The sequence below is a fragment of the Erinaceus europaeus genome, chromosome 1 (assembly GCF_950295315.1).
Source record: "Erinaceus europaeus chromosome 1, mEriEur2.1, whole genome shotgun sequence".
Taxonomy (NCBI): domain Eukaryota; kingdom Metazoa; phylum Chordata; class Mammalia; order Eulipotyphla; family Erinaceidae; genus Erinaceus; species Erinaceus europaeus.
In genome coordinates, this window is record NC_080162.1 from 5030119 (window position 1) to 5050282 (window position 20164).

The window sequence follows — 20164 nt, forward strand, 5'->3', positions numbered from 1 at the left end:
GAGACACTCTAACAATACCCTCAAATAACTCCACTTTTACACAGATCAAGAGTCAGATCCATAGTCTACAAGGTCCAAAGTAATTTGCAGCCCTTCTGCTACCTTATCCTCAATTTCCTCTCTTCCTTCCCTTCCCTGCCTCTAGCCCCTATCACTTCTTTGCCAATTTTAACACCTACTAATCCCCTCCTGCCACAGGGCAACTCTTCAGTGTGTCTTCTCTGAGCAGAATACTCCTGCCCTAGTTTTCAGGAGGCTCATCCCTTCAAGCTTCTAGACATCATCGCCTTTTCTGGTGGAGACAATCACAGAGCTAACGTTTCAGCCTCCTACCTTCTGTGATGGCCTTCCCTGGTCTCCCTTCCCTCATTTTCAGCTATGCTATTTGACTCTTTCCTTCTCTGTCCCTTCTGTCATTATGTAAGTTATGTGAAAGCGAGACTTTGTGTATGTGTATTTTGTTCATTGTCTATTTGTATCTTTAGCATCTGTAAGTGTCTAGAGTAGGCTGTTTTTACTGGTCATTTTCTAAAAGTCCTTCATGTATCAGAATTGGTGTTGCTGAAAGCAGGAAGTTTCAGTTCTATTTTCATCATAGTGTGTAGGTTGCTTAATGTCTAAAATAAATCACTAAGGGTTTTGTTTCACTTTGCCATACTTGGATTGATATTTACCATAAGTCTATCAAGTGCCTTTAGCCCAACAAAATTGCATAATTTCTGTCTTGAGACTTAAAATTAATAACTGCTATCATTATATTTTTTCTTCTTTTTTGGTGAAATAGCTAGTCCTGAGGATTATTCTGTTATTAACCTGGGGATGATGGCTATCACTGTTAGCCATGTGGTTTCCCTTCAAAACAGGGGGGATAAAGGAACCTTACAAGTGTTCAAAATGTACTTTGTGGCTTCAAGTTAAATGTGCTATGACATCCCTCCTGGGAAAGAATGATGGGAATGTGCAGTCCAAGTGAGGATTAAACCTGCCTGGGCCTTGTTTAGGAGATTCAGTCATCTGTATGTGTGGCTAAGCTCTTGATCACAGGATACTGATATTCATTTCCTAAGTTTCTGGGGGAGGAATAAAGTACCCACTTTCTTTCAGAATTATTAGATGTCTTCTATCTGTCATATAAGTTAACAATCACAACCCATGGTGGGCTAGTGGGGAGATGTAGCTTTTTAAAGTGTTATAAATTGAGTCAGCAGGACAATCATAGTCACCAGACGAATGTAGGTTTATTTGTTTTCATTTCCTTTAAAAAATGTGAGGGGCAACTTTAAGCTCAGTAGAATCTATCCAGTGTTCTAAGAGACTAGCAAATGATTTTGTATTTTCCAAAGACATGATTTTAAGTCCCATCTCTCAATTCATACCGATAAGGCAACGGTGTTTTCTGTAATTAACAATTAGCAGTAACATGTGAGATTAGGTCCCCCTTTGAGCATCTCGTAATGTGCACTTTTATTACAGAAAATAGAGTGCGTTCCATTCAGAAATGTGTTACACAAAGAAGCGATAATCATCTCAAACGAAATAACTCAGTATGTCTTAACAGAATCTAAAGAGAAATTGTAGCAACTTCTGGGCATAAAAAATAAGAGTGCTGAGAGGGCTGGCTGACATCACACAAGTGTCTCTTTTTCAGTGTTGAAGTAGACTTGCACGTGTGCTCAGTTTTACTACCAGCTTTCTCAAAAATGAGTAAAGGTTGTATGAGCAATGAGAAAAAAGAAAAAGAAAAAAGATCTCTGTCTTACTTGTTAACTTTATGTTTCTAATTTCAGATCACCTTCCCGAGGAAGTTAGCGATGCCATAGCTTTAATGTCTGTTATAGCTGCCAAAGCCCAATATTCACTTTCTATTAGAAAATCTAAAGCAGGTGGTATACAGTTTCTCATTATTTGGGATTCTCTAAAGGCAAGTAAATCTGAAGTTCAAATCGGGTAGGTTAATCTGAAGCCATGCTGTCCTTTACAATGCAATTGTCTGGGCCTCTAAGTCTCTCAGTTGCATCACTGTCATAATCATTACAACCTCATTTTTCATGAATTGGGGTTAAGTTCCAAAGGTGACCTCTTTATTTATTCCAATTTAGATTTTCAATAGAAAGTAGAACGTATGAAGTGAATGGGGAGCCGCTAAAGCAGGGATTGAAGCCATTGCATTGCTGATCTCAAAAGGAATCTGGTCTGGAAGGAGATCTGAACTGAGATACAAAGGATGATTCTTAACTATTTGGCAATTTTGTTGTTGTTGCTGTTGTTTACTTGAAAGGTCTCCTTTTGTGTGTCTATCCTAGCTGGCAAAGACTATTCCTAAAAGGACCAAATTAAATCTGAAAAACACAGGAATGTGTTACATACTGACCTGTGGCCGTTCTCAATATTTTTCTACGTGCTGGGAGCACTAATCTGCTTCTTCTGATGAATTTGAGATTATTAAGAAGGCCTGACAAAGGACTGGACAAACAAGGAAACATCCCATTTTAGTGAATGCAGACATGGGATGATGTAATAGAATCAACACACAGTGGCTAACCCTCTTCTTGACCATGTCTTTACCTGTTCTTCCTGTGTCAGCTTCAGAATCTGTTATACAGACCAGGCTCTTGAAAGTGTTAGCATCACTGGGCAGAAGAGAACCATGGAGACATTGTCTAGAATAAGTAGCAATAACCTAGCCACATTACATGAACTCCAAAGAGTTAGCATGCCTGTCTCATCTCAGAAACATTAGCCCTTTTTGTAAGCATTCTTCCACTCCCATAAAACATCCATATATAAAGTTGATTGAATTGTATTAAAGGCACAGTCGTCCTGTGACATGAGAAAATGTTGTAAACATGCTTTGATGAAGCTTAAAAAGAGAAAAAGATCTGTGTACTGTTTATGTTGTCACGCGTAAGTAAAAGGATAAAGAAGGAATTTTCTCTCTCTTATTTTTTAAATATTTATTTTTATTTATTTATTCCCTTTTGTTGCCCTTGTTGTTTTATTGTTGTAGTTATTATTATTGTCATTGTTGTTGGATAGGACAGAGAGAAATGGAGAGGGGAGGGGGAAGACAGAGAGAGGGAGAGAAAGATAGACACCTGCAGACCTATTTCACCGTTTGTGAAGCGACACCCCTGCAGGTGGGGAGCCAGGGCTTGAACCAGGATCCTTATGCGGGTCCTTGTGCTTAGTGCCACCTGCGCTTAACCCGCTGCGCTACAGCCTGACTCCACTCTCTCTTATTTTTATCTTCACACTCATCTCTGGGGATTTTCCCTTGGTACTTACCACTCATGGGTGGAGGGGTGGTTAAATGCAAAGTCTTGTAAGGCTTTATCAGGGGGTATGCATAATTGTTTGCCCAAGACAAGAAAGTACAAACTCTGAAATTGTATCTTCTTATAAAAAGCACGCACTGAAATGACTGGTTAAAACCACAGTTTTTCCTCAATGTTTAACCGAAGATACCAGTGAGATATTTACATGCCCCTGGAACTTGGCCAAACCTTTGTTTTTGTTTCTCAATTACTGCTTTTTTGTTTTTTTTAAATTGTATTATCTTTATTTATTGATTGGGCAGAGATAGCCTGGTGAGAGGGAGGGGGGAGGGAGGCATGAAAGAAGAGAGAGAGAGAGAGAGAGAGAGAGAGGGACTGACCTGCAGCCCTGCTTCACCACTTAGGAAGCTTTCCCCTGCAGGTGGGGACCAGGGTTCAAATGTGTCATCATTCATTGTACATGTGCGCTCAACCAGGTGAGCCACCACCTGGCTCCCTTGTTTCTCAATCATCTTCTCCAAAGGTGGCTTTGAAGAAGTGAAGTTTACTAAATAAATCCCGGTGTGTAGAACTGGGGTCACTGAATACATTTTTGGAGATTTTTGGCAATGACTGGTCCCCAGAGAGGACACCTTGAGACTTTCTGTAAATGCCTCTGGAGACTCTGTTTCAGGCATTTCCAGGCTCTGGATTACAGCAGTTGATGGTTGCCTGACTTTGCCTAAATGTGTGATGATGTATCACCTGTTTCCCACAAGCTCAGGGAGTAGTAGAAGGTAAGGATCTCAAACTGAAGCCGTGTGACAACTTTGTGTTTTCCTTTGGTTTCATCTAGCAGCTCAGAAATTCCAGATTTCTTAAGAGTCTCATGGACTCTAGAATAGAATGTGGAAATAAATTTCTCACATATGCCATCATTTTCATTTTAATCACACCTGATTAAATGTTAAGTGGTAAAATTACAATAAAATTGCATTATACAACAGTAGTACAAAGAGATAAATAGCCAATTATACCTTTTTTTAATATTGCAATACAAATTAGTTTATTACTGAACCACTGAGTAGCCAATGCTTCAGGGATATTTTTAATGAAGAAATATAATTACAAGGAAATGAACAAACTATCCATGTGAGGACAGGCTTTATTATTCCTATGTATGTACAAATATTATCTCTACATGGCAACAGCCATTTATCTCTAGTTGGCTTAGCAAGAAGCTCAACTAGTTAGAATGCAGCCAAGGTAAAAACACAGCAGCCAAAAAGGAGTGTATGGGCAGAAAAATTCAGGGAATCCATTCTATCCAAGATAGTACCTGGCACATAGAAAATGCTCCATTAAAGACAAAAATCACCATTCAATTATTATTGGTTACATGCACTTGGTTATTCTTTAAATATATTTATTTATTTTAATGAGGAGAGAGATCAGAGAACTGCTCAGCTCTGGCTTATGATGGTGCTAGAGATTGAGACTGAGACCTCAGAGCCTCAGGCATGAAAATCTTTTTGCAGAACCTCTATGCTGTCTCCCCAGACCTGCCTCAGAGTCTTTTCCTTACTTTTTCTGTTTGAAGAAGTTAGCCTGGAGTGGTGAAGCTCCAGCATTAGCCAAGAAAGAAAGTTGAAGAGTTGAAGGATCAAAGAGCTTCTCTGAGCCATGTAGCTAGAATCTGTTCAAAGCAGACTGGCTCCAGATATGGTCAGTCAATTCTTGTGCAATGCTACATGAGTATGTTATAGAAAAACAAATTGGTTATCCAGGTCAGAAGGGGAACTTTAATAAGGCCTAGTCATACAATGAAGGGATCATTCTTAAAAACTGAAAAAAAATAGCAAAGAGTATACTATAGAAGTTTATGAGTGTCATCTTAAATAAGGCAAACAGCCAGCAACTCATTATTCAAAATGATCACCTGAGAGTTATGCCTAAAAGTTCTATTATATTCAATAAATCATGCTATAAATGGCTTGGAAGCAGATAGTCATTTGAGAATTATTGGTTTCCTGATTTGTTCAAGTTTTTTTTTTTTTTACTGTAATGAGGCAAATAATTTGATAACCAGACAGGATTTGTGTCAGTGACTATTGTGCTTCTCTGTGGGGCAACACACTTTGACGGTTCTAGGTAACGGGGTGTCACTACTAAAGGAGAAGTCAAAGGTTCTTGGTCTTTTCTGACTTGATATGAGTCTTTCTTTTCAGTAGGTTCTTGATCTACTGTTATGATAGATAATGAATCTCATGGTGGTGGCTCACCGGGTTAAGCACACGCAGTACAAAGTGTAAGAACCTGCACAATGATCCGGGTTGGAGCTCCCAGTTCCCCACCTGCAGGGAGTCACTTTACAAATGGTGAAGCAGGTCTGCAGGTGTCTATCTTTCTTTCTTCCTCTCTTTTTCTCTCTATCCTATAGACCCCTCCCCCAATTTTTTTAAGTGGCCACAGGAGCAGTGGAGTTGTAGTGCTGGCACAGAGGCTCAGTGATAACCCTGGAGGCAAATAAATAAATAAATAAATAAATAAAATCTCACTTAAGAAAGGTCTTTTTTTTTTTCCTGAACAAAGTTTCTAGCAATACTCTAAACAGTTATATCTAGTAAATGGCTGACAGTAACAGAATTCCACTCCCTGTGGTGAACTTCCTCTGCAGGCATGGTAAGACTTGTACTGACAGTGTTAGCAACCTGAAAAACTAAAATTCCATTATTACCACTGCTGTCTTGTAGTTTACACTTCGCTTTCTACTTAGCAGGCCTAACATTCGAGAAAGGAACAACTGGGAAGTCATGTTTATGAAACTATTTTAGGTCTTCTCGCTTACTTGGAAACATAGATTTGAGCCTTTTTCTAGACTGCAGTCATCTCCTGGAGCACACAGTAGAAGTAAAAAAAAAAAAGTTAAATTTATTGCAGTGAAAGAAACTCAGCTCGATAGTCATCTTGTGGGCTATACTTGTGTTTTGCTTTCCCAGACATTAGCAAGAAAGGCCTATGGGAATCTTGGGTCTGAAACACTGATCGGTAGTATATGTAGCAGCAGATAGATTGACACTAGAATGTCAGAAAATGTTCCTTCTGAAAGCTAAAACTCACAAATAGCCAGTTAAGTTGCACAAGCAGATGTCTTTGCAAGTAATGCCACAGAATGGCTACACTACTGGTGCAGGCAGGTAACTCACCTTGTAGGCAATGTTCATTGCCATGTGCATAGCTCACGTTTGAACCCCAACACCACTGGGGGGAGGCAGGTAAGCATTGCTGTGCCCCCCTCCATATATATTTATAACATACCCATTGTAATACAAAGTTACTATGTTGCAGTTGGTAAAAACAGCCCCCCCCCCCATATATTTACAGTGAGTTCTATGTTCTTCCTGATTTTCCCATTGCCGACTAAATATAAAAAGTACTTTGGAAACGAAGGAAATTTATGATTCTTTCAGTTTTCTCCTTGGAAAGAAAGACCACTTTTCTCTGCCACCCATCCTCTCAACTCCCAATTTATTGCTAGTTCATTTCACTGGACATCTGCTCACAGAAGATAAGACACAAGGCACTTTTCTAAGGCTCCCTCCTCCAGTTCAACAATGTTCTATTCTGATCAAAAGAAAAGTTTTCTAGCCTCTGTGAATCTGCAGTTCTGTCATGTCTACAAAGTTGCCAGGGTCCTAAATCATTAAGAAGCCAATCAGATACTGTCTGTTTTCTGAAAACGTTCAAGAGCATACAGCGACCACATTGTTGCAGCCAGGGTCTTCACCTGTACACTGTGTCCCATTGTCAAAGGACCTTGGGAACACCAGTTAACCATGGGATTCTGGCAGTTGCTGTCTCCCTAGGGGAAATGTAATAACCTAGAAGAGGAAAGTGCCACCACACAGAGAAGAGTAATAATAGGATCTAGTCAAAAAGTCAGTGGGGCTGGGTGGTGGCACACCTGGTTAAGTGCATGTACTGCAATGCACAAGGACAAGGGTTCCAGCCCCTGACCCCCACCTGCAGGGGGAAAGCTTTATGAGTGGTGAAGCAGGGCTACAGGTGTCTCTCTGTCTCTCACCCTTGCTATCACCCCCTTCCCTCTTGATTTCTGGCTGTCTCTATTCAATAAATAAAGATAATAAATTATTTTTTAAAAAATTTAAAAAAGTCAGTGTGAATATCAAATCTGGAAGTCCAAGTAAGGAAAAATATTTATTCCTTTGTGCAGGTCAATGATGATCAAAAAGTTATGATCACAGTCACTCCCTCTCAGTTTTCTTCATTTCATTCTTACTAGAGGAAAAAGGGATTCACTGTTTCTCACTAAGATATATTCAGATATAGAGACAGGAACTTTACGGGGTGGCAACTTCCATCAAATGCAATGACTTTAATCTACAGACAGACAAGAGTCCTTGCCACTTACTTCTAGAGGAAGTTAAGAGTACACAGTACCATGGGATTCAAGTGTAAGACTTTTAACAGCATTCATGACAACTAAGGGTAGAGTTAAATAGAAACTTGGACAGGAACTGATTAATATCCATAGTAACTGGGGTATAACTGGAGTCACAAGCAGTTTAAAGCTATACATACTTATAAAAGAGAGGAAGTCATCTGAGAATTCTGACGTTTCCTTATTGCCATTCCTTCTCCACTCTTGTGCCTTAAGCAAATACATAACTATGTCTTGGAGCCACTAATTTCTATTTATTTAATTATTTATTTATTTATTTATTACTGGGAAGAGACAGAGAAATTGAGATGGGAGGGAGAGAAATAGAGAGGGAAATAGACAGAGAGATACCTGCAGTCCTGCTTCACCATGTGCAAAGCTTCCCCCCTGCAGGTGGGGACCAGGGGTTTGAACCCTGGTCCTTGTTCATTCACTGTAAGGTGAGCACCTAACCAGGTGTGCCACTACCTGGCCCCAACTACTTTCTTATTTTGTATCCATTTACTCAAATCCCTACCAGTATTTTTTTTTCACTGTGATTCCTCTGAATAATCTGACTGAAACCTTAGCACTGTAGAAATGGACATTGTCTATGAGAGTTACTTGTTCTTCAAGGAAATACCTTTCTTTTTGAAAAAAAATTAAAGCATATATATATATATATATATATTTCCTTTGCCCTTGTTTTATTGTTGTGGTTATTGTTGCTATTGATGTAGTCATTGTTGGATTGTTGGATGGGACAGGGAGAAATGGAGTGAAGAGAGAAAGACAGAGAGGGTGAGAGAAAGACAGACACCTGCAGACCTGCTTCACCGCTTGTGAAGCGACTCCCCTGCAGGTGGGGAGCCGGGGGCTCCAACCTGGATCCTTAGGCCAGTCCTTGTTTTTTGCGTTATGTGTGCTTAACCTGCTGCACTACTGCCCGATTCCCCAGAATACCTTTCTAAGGTGAAAATTGTGAGGGTCATATTTTAATAGAACTAATTTTTTATATTTATTTATTTATAGTTTTCCTTTTTGTTGCCCTTGTTTTTTATTGTTGTAGTTAGTTATTGTTGTTGTTAATGATGTTGTTGTTGTTAGGACAGAGAAATGCAGAGAGGAGGGGAAGACAGAGAGGGGGAGAGAAAGAAAGACACCTGCAGACCTGCTTCACCGCCTGTGAAGCGACTCCCCTGCAAGTGGGGAGCCAGGGGCTCGAAGCGGGATCCTTACACCTGTCCTTGAGCTTCGCGCCACGTTCGCTCAACCCGCTGCACTACCGCCCAACTCCTAATAGAGCTAATTTTAAAGCAAACTTAAAAAAAAATGATTGACAGGAAAAGAGAAATTGAGAGAGGAATGGGGAGAAAAAAAAAAGAGAAAAACTTGCGGAACTGCTTCTTCAGAAACGCTTCCCACCTGTCAGTGGGGACCTGGGCTTGACCCTGGGTCCTTGCCCATGGTAATGTGAGTACTCAACCAGGTATACTACCACGCAGCCCCAAGCATAGAGTGTTAATCACTACAGAATACCTATCTCCGCAAGATTATCAAGGTTTATTTCACCAGTGATATCAGTATTAATATATCTTTAATATGATGTGATTCATTAAAACTTTACCTGTGTGATGTTTCTCTGAGAAAGTTCACTACCCCAGGCAGATAAGCATCAGATAACAACCATTCCTCAAAATGGTCACAGTCAGAGACAGAAAACCATTTGTGATCTATTGTTTCAAACTAAGAACACAGTTCCTTATAAAATAAATGCACTATATAATGAGTGTCTATAGCACATATGTCAGATTGACATGAATTCTTTAAAACTTATGTATGATTATACCTTGGTGAGTCAATGCTATATAGACATAAGAATAAATTTTACTTTTGTTAATGCTGATGTCTGGTTGCAGATACATAGATCATTATCAAGTTTATTTTAAACTAGACACTATATATTTTTAATTTTTTATTATCTTTATTTATTCATTGGATAGAGACAGCCAGAAATTGAGAGGGAGGAGTTGGAGAGAGAGAAAGAGAGACAGAAAGCTTCACCACTTGTGAAGCTTTCTCCCTGCAGGTAGGGACCAGGGACTTGAACCTGGGTCTTTGGACATTGTAACATGTGCTCTCAACCAGGTGCGCCAACATAATTTTTTTAATATAAATCCTAAGATAGGAGGGAAAAAAAACTTTGTCTCTTATATTTTATGGTGACATGTATTCACATATCTAGTCTGGACATTAAAGACATATCTCCCCCATTGAATTTGGGTCTCTTGCCTGCTTGTTTGTTTGTTTGTTCTTTTGCAGGGTGGCAGGTGAATATAATGATAATATTTTCTGAACTAAGTCCTCCAAGAGTTAGTAAATAGAGGACAGAAAGGTGAGAGGAACACAGAAACGATACTAGAGTTTCCTTTAGGTATAGAAAGATTGCTTTCTTTTTCCCCTTTTTCTTCCTTTCTTTTTTGCTGCTGCATATTACACTTCACTGTTTTTTTTTCTTTTTCTTCTGTTCTCTAACTCACTTTGAACACAACCACATTTCATGCTTCCTGTCCTTGAAATCCATAGAGAATTCTTTAGTGATTAAAGGTAAGCATGAAACTAGGGAAACATAGCACAAGTTCTAAGCCCACAAATAGAAGCTGACCTCTCATATTTGAGTCCTGCTTAATCATGCTGTTCCTGGTTCAGTCTTCTAAAGGCCCCCTTAAATATGAAAATTAAAGCTAATGTTAAGGTTTAAATAAGATTAAACTTCTTGCTACTTCATTCAATGTCTTAACCTCTGTATAAAATCTGACTTTAAATAAAGACAAAAGAGTTTTCTGTGTTTGGTTCAAACAGAACATTTTATATTTGAAGTGGAAATACACATTTTCTTTATTCATTCCTTGTTTTGAATTGCAGACTATGGTAAACACTGTCCTCACAGACATATCAGTAAGAATCCTGCCATTCCTCTGAGACAAATATAGGTCACCCTGATCTACAGTCAAGTACAAATCCCAGGGTGGGATTCTGAGGAGGAGGGTGGGGAACAGTGCTGAAATAAAAGAGGGTAGTTTTTTAGACCACTTAGTTTACAGGCTTTCCAGGTATTAGAAGGAAATATCTATTTTGGTAAAGGTAATGCAGAGAGCAAAGAACCACACTGGGGCCAGGTTGTGGCACACCTGGTTGAGCGCACACATTATAGTGCACAAAGACCCAGGTTCAAGCCTCTGGGCCCCACCCTCAGGGGGAAAGTTTCATGAGTGGTAAAGCAGAGCTGCAGGTGTCTCTCTGTCTCTCTCTCCCTCTCTCTCTCCTCCTCCCCTCTCAATTTCTCTCTGTCTCTATCCAATAATAAATAAAATAAAATAAAATAACTACAGTGAACCACATTTTATTTTGCTTACACATATATTTGTATACTCTGTTCTCTAAATCAAAAGCAGTCACTATATAACTTTATAAATAGAACTACTACTGACCCTCATTTCTCAACTATATCTTTCCCATGAAAACATAGATTTCCTGAGGTTTTTATTTCAGAGAAAAATTATGTCAAACTGTATCAAAACCATAGGACTTAAAAGACACGTCAAGTCAACACAGTAATCATGGGTAATCATCTTCAATTACTTTATATAAATATTACTATGATGATTGAATTATTTAAAAGCTGCTCCTTAGAGAATGGAGTTTTCACATGGAATCCTTTTATTTCACTAGGACACACAATTCTCTCACCTCTTGGTAATGCAATTGGTTTTCGAGCTGAGCCACAGACATTGCATCCCTCATGGAATTCATTCTTGAAGAGAATATGAATCAATGCAATGTTCACATTTTTTTTCTTTTTCAAATATCAAATTACTCTAGACTAAAAGGACAGTCGGACAGCTAAAAGCAGTGTAGAGGGCATACCATAACACCTGTCCTTTATGTCTTTGTGGCTCTAATTAAGTCATTTAATAGACTGGGACTTAAGTTATTTTACTGTTAAACATATGGAACGTTGGATTAGCTGCACACCCACTGGCATTGATCCACATTTGGAACTGATATAAAAGTATCTCTAAAGTTGTGGGATTCTCTCCTCTTTTCCTTAAAAAGAATAAGTGTAAATATGCCGTGATGTAAAATATGCCCAAGCTTTCACGTTCTAATTGTCTTAAAGTTTCATTACTGAAACCACTTACCAGCAAGTGGTTTTACCAATTGCAAAACAGAACTAAACTTATTTCATAACCCAGCTCCTCAGAAAACTGGGGTGGATATATTCAGTGAGAGAAATTGTAGAGTCCCTGGGAGAATAATGTTTTCTAAATGAAGAATATTTGCATTATTATCATTCTTCTAATGTGGAAGATATAAAAATCCAATTTTCCTATGCATTCTTGTTGGCTATATCTCAAGGGAACATATTTGAGAAATAAGTAGAAGAATTTCATGACTAAAGTAAATTTAAAAAAATCCAGCTTGAGTCCCAAGAGTATGGGAAATAGAAGGAATATTCTCAAATTCCTTAAAGAACAGATTAAGACATTTCCTGTTCTAGAGATAAATGGCATAAGGAAATCCTTAATATTCATTAAATTATTGTTATTTTCAAAATTTTGTTTATAAAAAGGAAACATTGAGATGATGGATGACCTGATCACAGATTTAAGAAAGAGTATCTGTTTTAATTTTAGCCACTGAACATGTATCACTGCAGACACTTGAGGATAGAGGAATAAGGACAGGATATCAAAAATCAAACTGACAATGAGACTTGTCCTTTAAATCCCTGTGGCTTATACACATCTGTGTTAAACAGGCAAACAAGTAGTATTAGCCCAGCTTTCAGTTTTACTTTTTTTTATATATATATATGGGTTGTCAGAAAAGTCATGATGTATTTTCTGCTTTCCTATGCAAAAATGTATTTTGACTTTTCCAACAGTCCAATAGATACTTAGGCTTAACTACTCCAAGGTGACTTTTCCAAATGGAAAGGGAGACAGGGACAGCGATCTTCTTACATGGTAACATATGCACTCTATGGGGTGAGACAGCACCAGGCCCCATCTCTGTCCTTCTAACTAAAAAAGTCTATTCTCAGTGGTGAGACCAGAGTGATTAAAAAAATGATGTTCAATAAACATAGATAGGTTCTCATTCATTAGCATGTTCCCTATTTCCTACCTTATTAATTAAGATAAGACTCAGTCATACAGTATAAAGTCTAGACTTGAGATTATCACAAGAGAACATTCTAGGATGAGGACAGAAGCTCAGGATTTGTGGTCCTATCAATAAGCATACTTCTAAGTAGATGTGTGTGAATTTTAGTTTGCGATATTCCCATCATACTTAATTATCCAAATAAATTCCCAGAAATCCTTTAACCTGCATGTGATTAAACTTATTACTACATATAAATATATTTAGATATGCTACTGTTACACCATGGTGACAACAAATATGTAAATTCCTTTTGTACTGGATTTGAATTACATATTTGGTGTTTTTTTAAGTTATGTTAAAACTTTAAAAAATTATTATCTTTATTTATTGGATAGCAATGGTCAGAAATTGAGAGGGAAGAGGGAGAGAGAGAGAGAGAGAGAGAGAGAGATAGAGAGAGAGAGAGAGAGAGAGAGAGAGACCTGCAGACCTGCTTCACCACTCACAAAGCTTTACCCCTGCAGGTTCAGACCAGGAACTCAAACCTGGGTCCTTGCGCACTGTAACATGTGTACTCAACTAGGAACACCACCATGCGTATACCGTACCCCCCTCCCATTTTGGTGTCTAATACATTGGAAGAGAGACATACTTCCTAATAATAGTAGTCATTTAAAAGGTATAAAATCAAGCTCTTTTCTTTCTTTTTTCTTTATAAAACTTTTGTTATTTGATAGTGGTTTACAAAATGATAAGGTACAGGCACACAACCGAGTTTCCATACCTATCCTCCTTCAAACTGTCATGGTTTTCACGAATTCTTACAGAGGGGTTAGCTACCTCAGGCGGCTACCTCCTTGAAGATTTGCTCATTTGTTAGGGAAAGAGAAAAAGCAAAGTCCCACTCCAACATATGTGATCCCAGGGATCGAATCTGGGACCATGGGCTTGTGAGTCCTGCAGTTAACCCGCTGTGTCACCTGCCAGGGGCAAAGTGCTCACCTGGGAGAGTTCCTGGCTTGCTGTGCAGCCAACTCTGATTCAATCCCGGTCCCCCCACAGACCAGAGGAGGCTTTGCATTTGTCATTTCTCTCCCTCTGCCTCAGTTTCTTTCAATTTGAAAAAGCCCACTTGGAGTAGTAAAGCCTTAACAGTGACAGGCGAAAAAAAAAATTAATGGATTTCTCGCCACAGCAAAGCAATTGTGATGAATAAAGTATATCAGACTTTTTTCTCCTTAGTTCACTGAAGTCTGACAATATTAGAGGAGATAGAAAAATAATAATAAAAAAATGAGTGGTTATCGAATTTTTCCTAGAGAGAGAATACTAGGCAGATATATGGTTTCAGAAAGAGGAATAGGAAAGTCGACATTATTTCAGAACTGTTTTTTGTTTTAAAACATATATATATGTTTCATCAAAAACTTGCTACTTTGTATTTTTATTGATTTTGGAACTTTCATTATGTGTGAGCATAAATAAACAGAGAGGGTGAAAATCCAAGCAAACTTTTTAGCATTTATTAAAAAGAAAAATGTTTCACTATTGAATGACTAAACTGTGCCCGTTAACAACGTCTCTGGATTCTAATTAAGATAATCGCAGGTAAACCTGATGATCAGGCTTAGCTCCTGTGCTTGTCACCTTCCATTCCATCAGACAATCAAGTTCATGTGGTTTAGCTATTGGGGGGGTGGGGGATGGTGGTGGCTCTAATTTCCAAACAGAAAGAATGCGCATATTTTTTTCTCTTCTGAGATGATGTATAGCTTTTATCTCATACTAAAAATTAATAATGATCATCTCACTAATCAAGCCAAATTAAGAACCATTAGAAATACACTTTATGGGGATTGGGCAGTAGCACAGTGGGTTAGCTACAAATATCACAGTGTGCAAGGGCCCGAATCCAAGCCCCTAGTCCCAATTTGTGGGTCTCTCTCTAGCTCTCTAGCTACCCCTTCCCTCTCTATTTTATTTTCTATTCAATAAATAATATAAATCTGAAAAACTTTTTTTTTAAAAAAAAAGAAAATCACTTTATAATTACTGCTGTATCTTAAGCAATCAAGCATTAGAAACTATTTCACACTATGTATTTTCCATAGCATTTGGTAAATCTCTTTCTCAGAAACACAGCTGCACAGATGGATTTTTAAATTGTGTGAGACTGGGCCTAGTTCCTTGGACTCAATAACCCACAATACTTACTTTGGAAGTTGGGTTCCATTTACTCTTCTGTCTGTCTAACAGAATGCCAGTCACTTGCCTCACCCATTTATCTACTGCCTCCTCCCATCCTACACAAGCTTGTATTAATGTTAAAAAATGTATAACCTACTTTATGGGCCCAAATTAATTTAAACTAATCCCTGAGTAGAAACCATTCTCTCCCAGTTATAGACAAGAGTGGTTAGGTATTTGCAAAAGGTCAATAATTCAACTTTTTAAAGAAGACCCATTCAAATAGTGACTCCCATATTTAAATAAGTTACTAACCAAAATAAAATATACAGAGTTTCTGTGATAAAGATATGATTCCTGTCCCTTACTTTAGAAGAGAAAAAGCACTTAAAATGTTGAACAATTAGCAACTTTCTTTTTTTTAAATTTATTTTTTATTTAAGAAAGGATAAATTAACAAAACCATAGGGTAGGAAGGGTACAACTCCACACAGTTCCCACCACTCAATCTCCATATCCCACCCCCTCCCCTGATAGCTTTCCCATTTTCTATCCCTCTGGGAGCATGGACCCAGGGTCCTTGAGGGTTACAGAAGGTGGAAGGTCTGTTATTGCTTCCCCGCTGTACATGGATGTGGAATGGTCGGTCCATGCTCCCAGTCTGTCTCTCTCTTTCCCTAGTAGGGAGGGTCTCTAGGGAAGCTGAGCTCCAGGACATATTGGTGGGGTCTTCAGTCCAGGGAAGCCTGGCTAGCATCCTGATGGCATCTGGAACCTGGTGACTGAAAAGAGAGTTAACATACAAAGCCAAACAAATTGTTGAGCCATCATGGACCCAAAGCTTGGAATAGTGGAGAGGACGTGTTAGGGGGTCCTCACCACAAACTCCAGTGCACTTCTGCTTTCTATTGTATGGAAAACATAGCTGCGATGGTGAGTTTTTCCCAATGAGTAAAAACTCGAGATAAATAGGATGTAAATAGAAACCAAAAGTATAATTATTCAATAGCCTCCCTGTAAAAAAATAATTTACACATCGTATTTTTTGAGAAAGAACTACGTCTGCAGTATCGCTTCACCACTGTTGAAATATCCCCCTGCAGGTGGGGACTGAAAGGCTTGAATCTGGGTCCTTGACCATAGTTGCATGTGTGCTTTACTGGGTTCCCCACTGCCTGGTCCTTTCAAAAGTCCTTTAAGCATGTATTTCACCAACTACTAAGTAAAGTCCACCCAACTAAGCAGGATTTTTAAAGAAAAATCACAGAAGAGTGCTGCAGTGGTAGCCCAGTAAGTAAAGTGTTGGACTTTCAAGCATGAGTTCCAGAGTTCAATCCTCACAGGCATGTACCAGAATGATGTCTGCTTCTCTTGCTTTCTCTCCTCACTTTTTCTCGTTAGCAAATAAAATATCTTTTAAATCTCTTAAGGCCAGCAAAATATTTCATATGGATAATGAGCACTTCAGCAAGTCTGAGGTCCAAAGAAGCTTCAGTGCTATGATGTCTTTCTCTCTTTTTTATATCTGAAAAGGTGGGTTTGGAGAGGTGAAATCCTACCAATGAGAAATAAATCACGGGAGTCGGGCGGTAGTGCAGCGGGTTAAGCGCAGGTGGCGCAAAGCACAAGGACCGGCGTAAGGATCCCAGTTCAAACCCCGGCTCCCCACCTGCAGGGGAGTCACTTCACAGGCAGTGAAGCAGGTCTGCAGGTGTCTGTCTTTCTCTCCTCCTCTCTATCTTCCCCTCCTCTCTCCATTTCTCTCTGTCCTATCCAATAACGACAACAACAATAATAACTACAACAATAAAACAACAAGGGCAACAAAAGGGAATAAATAAATTAAATAAATAAATAAAAAGAAAAAGAAATCACTTAGTGATATTAGCAAGATAACTAGTGAAGGTTAGCAAAGTGTGATAATAATGTTACCAGTCTCATTTTATTAAAATCTATGAAATCAATTCTTAACTTGAAAAGCTGCATCCAGTGTTTAGGTAACACAGGACTTAATTTTGAAGGCTAGAGAAAATAACTATTCTTTAATGAGATTTCGTATGTATATCTCACTAGTTAAACTATAACCAGTAATGAATCAGATAGTGAGGATAATCAAAGGAAGTCAAGATAATTCTGCTATAGAATTGCAAGCACAAAAGCACTGTACCTTTAGCATTCTCTGGTCATCTTTTTTAAACTTGTGTAAGCTACTGCCCAGCTCGTTTATTCTCAAGTCTAAGAACAAAGAGGCAAGAATCAAACTTGAGTTAAAATATTTTATCTTCCATTTTCCTGAGATCTCCAAACGTGACACACATAGAGTACATACAATTCAACACAATCGCATCAAGAATTTGATTATCTAGAATGTCAGATGATTGACCACACACAAATTGTTACAAGATCTGACCTCAACAGTTGTCTTTTGACACGCTTGTATGAGTGAACTCTGCTACTGACCCTTATTTAAAAGGCATTGAGTTTTTATTTCTTTGAGTAGAGAGTCCACTGCAATTTTACAAATGGACATTTGCTGTTTATACTCTATTCTGGTAAGCCTTCGCCGATGTTGCTTTCTGGATTGTGTAATTAATAATTCTATAAATACCAGTTGGGTTGACTGGAAGCCTTGTTTACAGAGGTCTGAGGAGTCAATTACATCCAGCCTACCCATACTGAAGACAATGTTTTTACCTTCTCTCCTGCGTCTGTCAAGAATGGACTCATTAAAAAACTATAATGATAGTGGTAAAGGAAAGAATGCTGAAAACTCCTAAAATCTTTCCCATTTTTATGCAATGCAGAATCTAAAGTTGTTGTTGACTGTCATGAAATAGGTCATGTGTTGGTCAGTTGAGCACCAAATGTACCTCTGGATACCTGTATCTAAGACTGACCGAAACCCTGCTAGTTTCATTATATTGCATGTATATCCACTGTGTCTGTTCAGGAATGAATCAGATCTCATCTGACTGAAGGTCACGGGTTGCAGGCAGCTATTCCAATACTTCACTTCTGGACTACTCCCTGACCTGACTTTTGTGAGTGGGAGAATCATCCCCTCATGCCTTCCTGCCCTTTCTAAAAATAGTAAGGTCTTTAACAAGGAGATATTATAAGGATCTCATATTCACTTGTCTCGTCAGGAATAGCTTATTTTGGCTGCTTGCATGTGTGTACCCTTAGACTTCTGGAGTGGAGTTAGTTGGTGCTTCTCCACACACTAAGATCAGGAAACTTGTAAATGCAGACATTGGATGAACGTCTGAGAGTCAGTGAGGAAAGGAAGATACTTTTTAAGAAAGTGAATAGCTTCTGAAATCATCCATTTCAGACATTTGAACATCAGTCAATCCTCAGCCTTTCGGATAATTTTTCATGCAGCCTTGCTGTTATGTCACTCCAGAAACTCCAATGATTGTGTCACTTTTTAACACATTTTTATAGAAGCCACTGCCTGCCTGTGGATAAAGAAACTAATGACAAACTGCTATCTAAAATCCAAACGGCAGAAACAAATCCAAAATAGAGCTCAAACAATCCGAGCTCATAAGAAGACACGTAGAAAACACCAAGATGTAACTTTGGTTTGATAACTGGATTGCTAAGTAACGGGACTGGCATGCAGTGGGTACTTTGTATTTTTTTGCTTTGGAAAACAAGTGCAAATCTATGTTATTCTGCATTACTGGGACCAAAAAAAAATATGAGTATGAGAAAACACAAACTCTAAAAGCAAGATGGAATTTGAGCAGGTAAACCCTGTCCCACAGCCATGTCATTCCAGAACACTTGTACGTGGTACTGGTAGTCGTGTTTGCACCTCTAAGAAATTTCCATTTTTTCGCATCAAAAAATCCAGATATGAAGCTGAAGCTGCCTTCTTCGCCAACTTGAAGCTGTCTGATTTCAATATCATCGACACCCTTGGAGTTGGAGGTTTTGGAAGAGTAGAACTGGTAGGTAATTGTTCTTTCAATACTTTTGAAAGCCTCTGTCTTTCCTTTTTAACTTTTTGGACTAGATGAAGACTTTTCATTATTACTAGGTACTGTTAACTTTTTCTTTTTATCTAGCTGGATTTCTATAATCTTCACATAAGTCCTTAGTTCTGAAATTTACTCATTTAATTGTATGCTCCATCTACTACACTATAAATATAAATGCATATGATGGAATATATAAATACATATATGGATTCATGCTATCTACAGATTCCAATTAATGAGCTGGAAATCCAGAAACTGGTATTGTTGTAGAAATTCTGTGAATCTGTAGCTTTAAGTTCCTACTTAGATGATGACATCATTTTGCACTTAATTATACAGGCACAGAGAAGTTGGTGTAGAAGAAGAATAGGCTTTGGTCTACGTTTATACATTAATACGTTCCATGCATGTAGTGTAAGCAGAATGAAAGCTTATGGCATTGTGTCTTCATGAGAAATAAAAACTCAGAAACTGACACACCGCAGCAACACATTTTGATACTCAAATTGCTCTATTGCAAGACAGTAGATGCAAATTCTATTTGGGAATGTCATTTAAGTTCCATTTTTCCACTGAACACAGGAGGAATACCCTGACATTAGACACCATACAGTATGTCAGTGACTCCCCGAGACTGTGTACAGAGTGGTAAATAGTTACTGTTGCTATCAGGTGGCAGGAGGAATCCCTCTAGCCAAAGAGACTGACCAGAGCTATCTCTTATTTCTTTTGTCCTTTGTGCTGCTGTTGGCAATTAGGATTTGGCAGGCAGAAACTTGTTAATCACTTAGTCAATAAGAAGGTTTTTAGAATCATGTCCCCCTTGGCACTGACTGGAGATGTTATTGTTGTAATAGTTTTATTGAAGAAAGAGAATGAAATGCTTTAAAAATTAAAATAAAACAATGGACTGAGTGATGGTATACTTGGTTGAAGTACCGTGTTAAAACAATGGACTGAGTGATGGTATACTTGGTTGAAGTACCGTGTACAAGGGCCAGGGTTCGAGTCCTCAGTCCCCACTTGCAGGGGAGAAAGCTTCATGAGTGGTGGGGTGGGGCAGGTCTAGGTGTCTCTGTTCCTCCTTCTCTGTCTCCTGTACCCTTTGGGTTTCTGACTGT

At 38.6% G+C, this 20164-nt stretch overlaps 1 protein-coding gene across 3 annotated transcripts in view; it reads left to right on the forward strand.

The window, feature by feature from the left end:
- PRKG1 (protein kinase cGMP-dependent 1) overlaps positions 1–20164 on the forward strand; it is a 1377090-nt gene that overhangs the window by 1312123 nt on the left and 44803 nt on the right. For 2 of the 3 annotated variants that reach the window (XM_007520749.3, XM_007520748.3), the window contains exon 10: positions 18917–19013. In XM_007520749.3, the coding sequence (XP_007520811.1) occupies positions 18917–19013 (97 nt within the window). Of the gene's footprint in view, positions 1–18239; positions 18810–18916; positions 19014–20164 lie in introns of those variants that run through there. The other variant, XM_060188871.1, reaches the window with a different exon arrangement.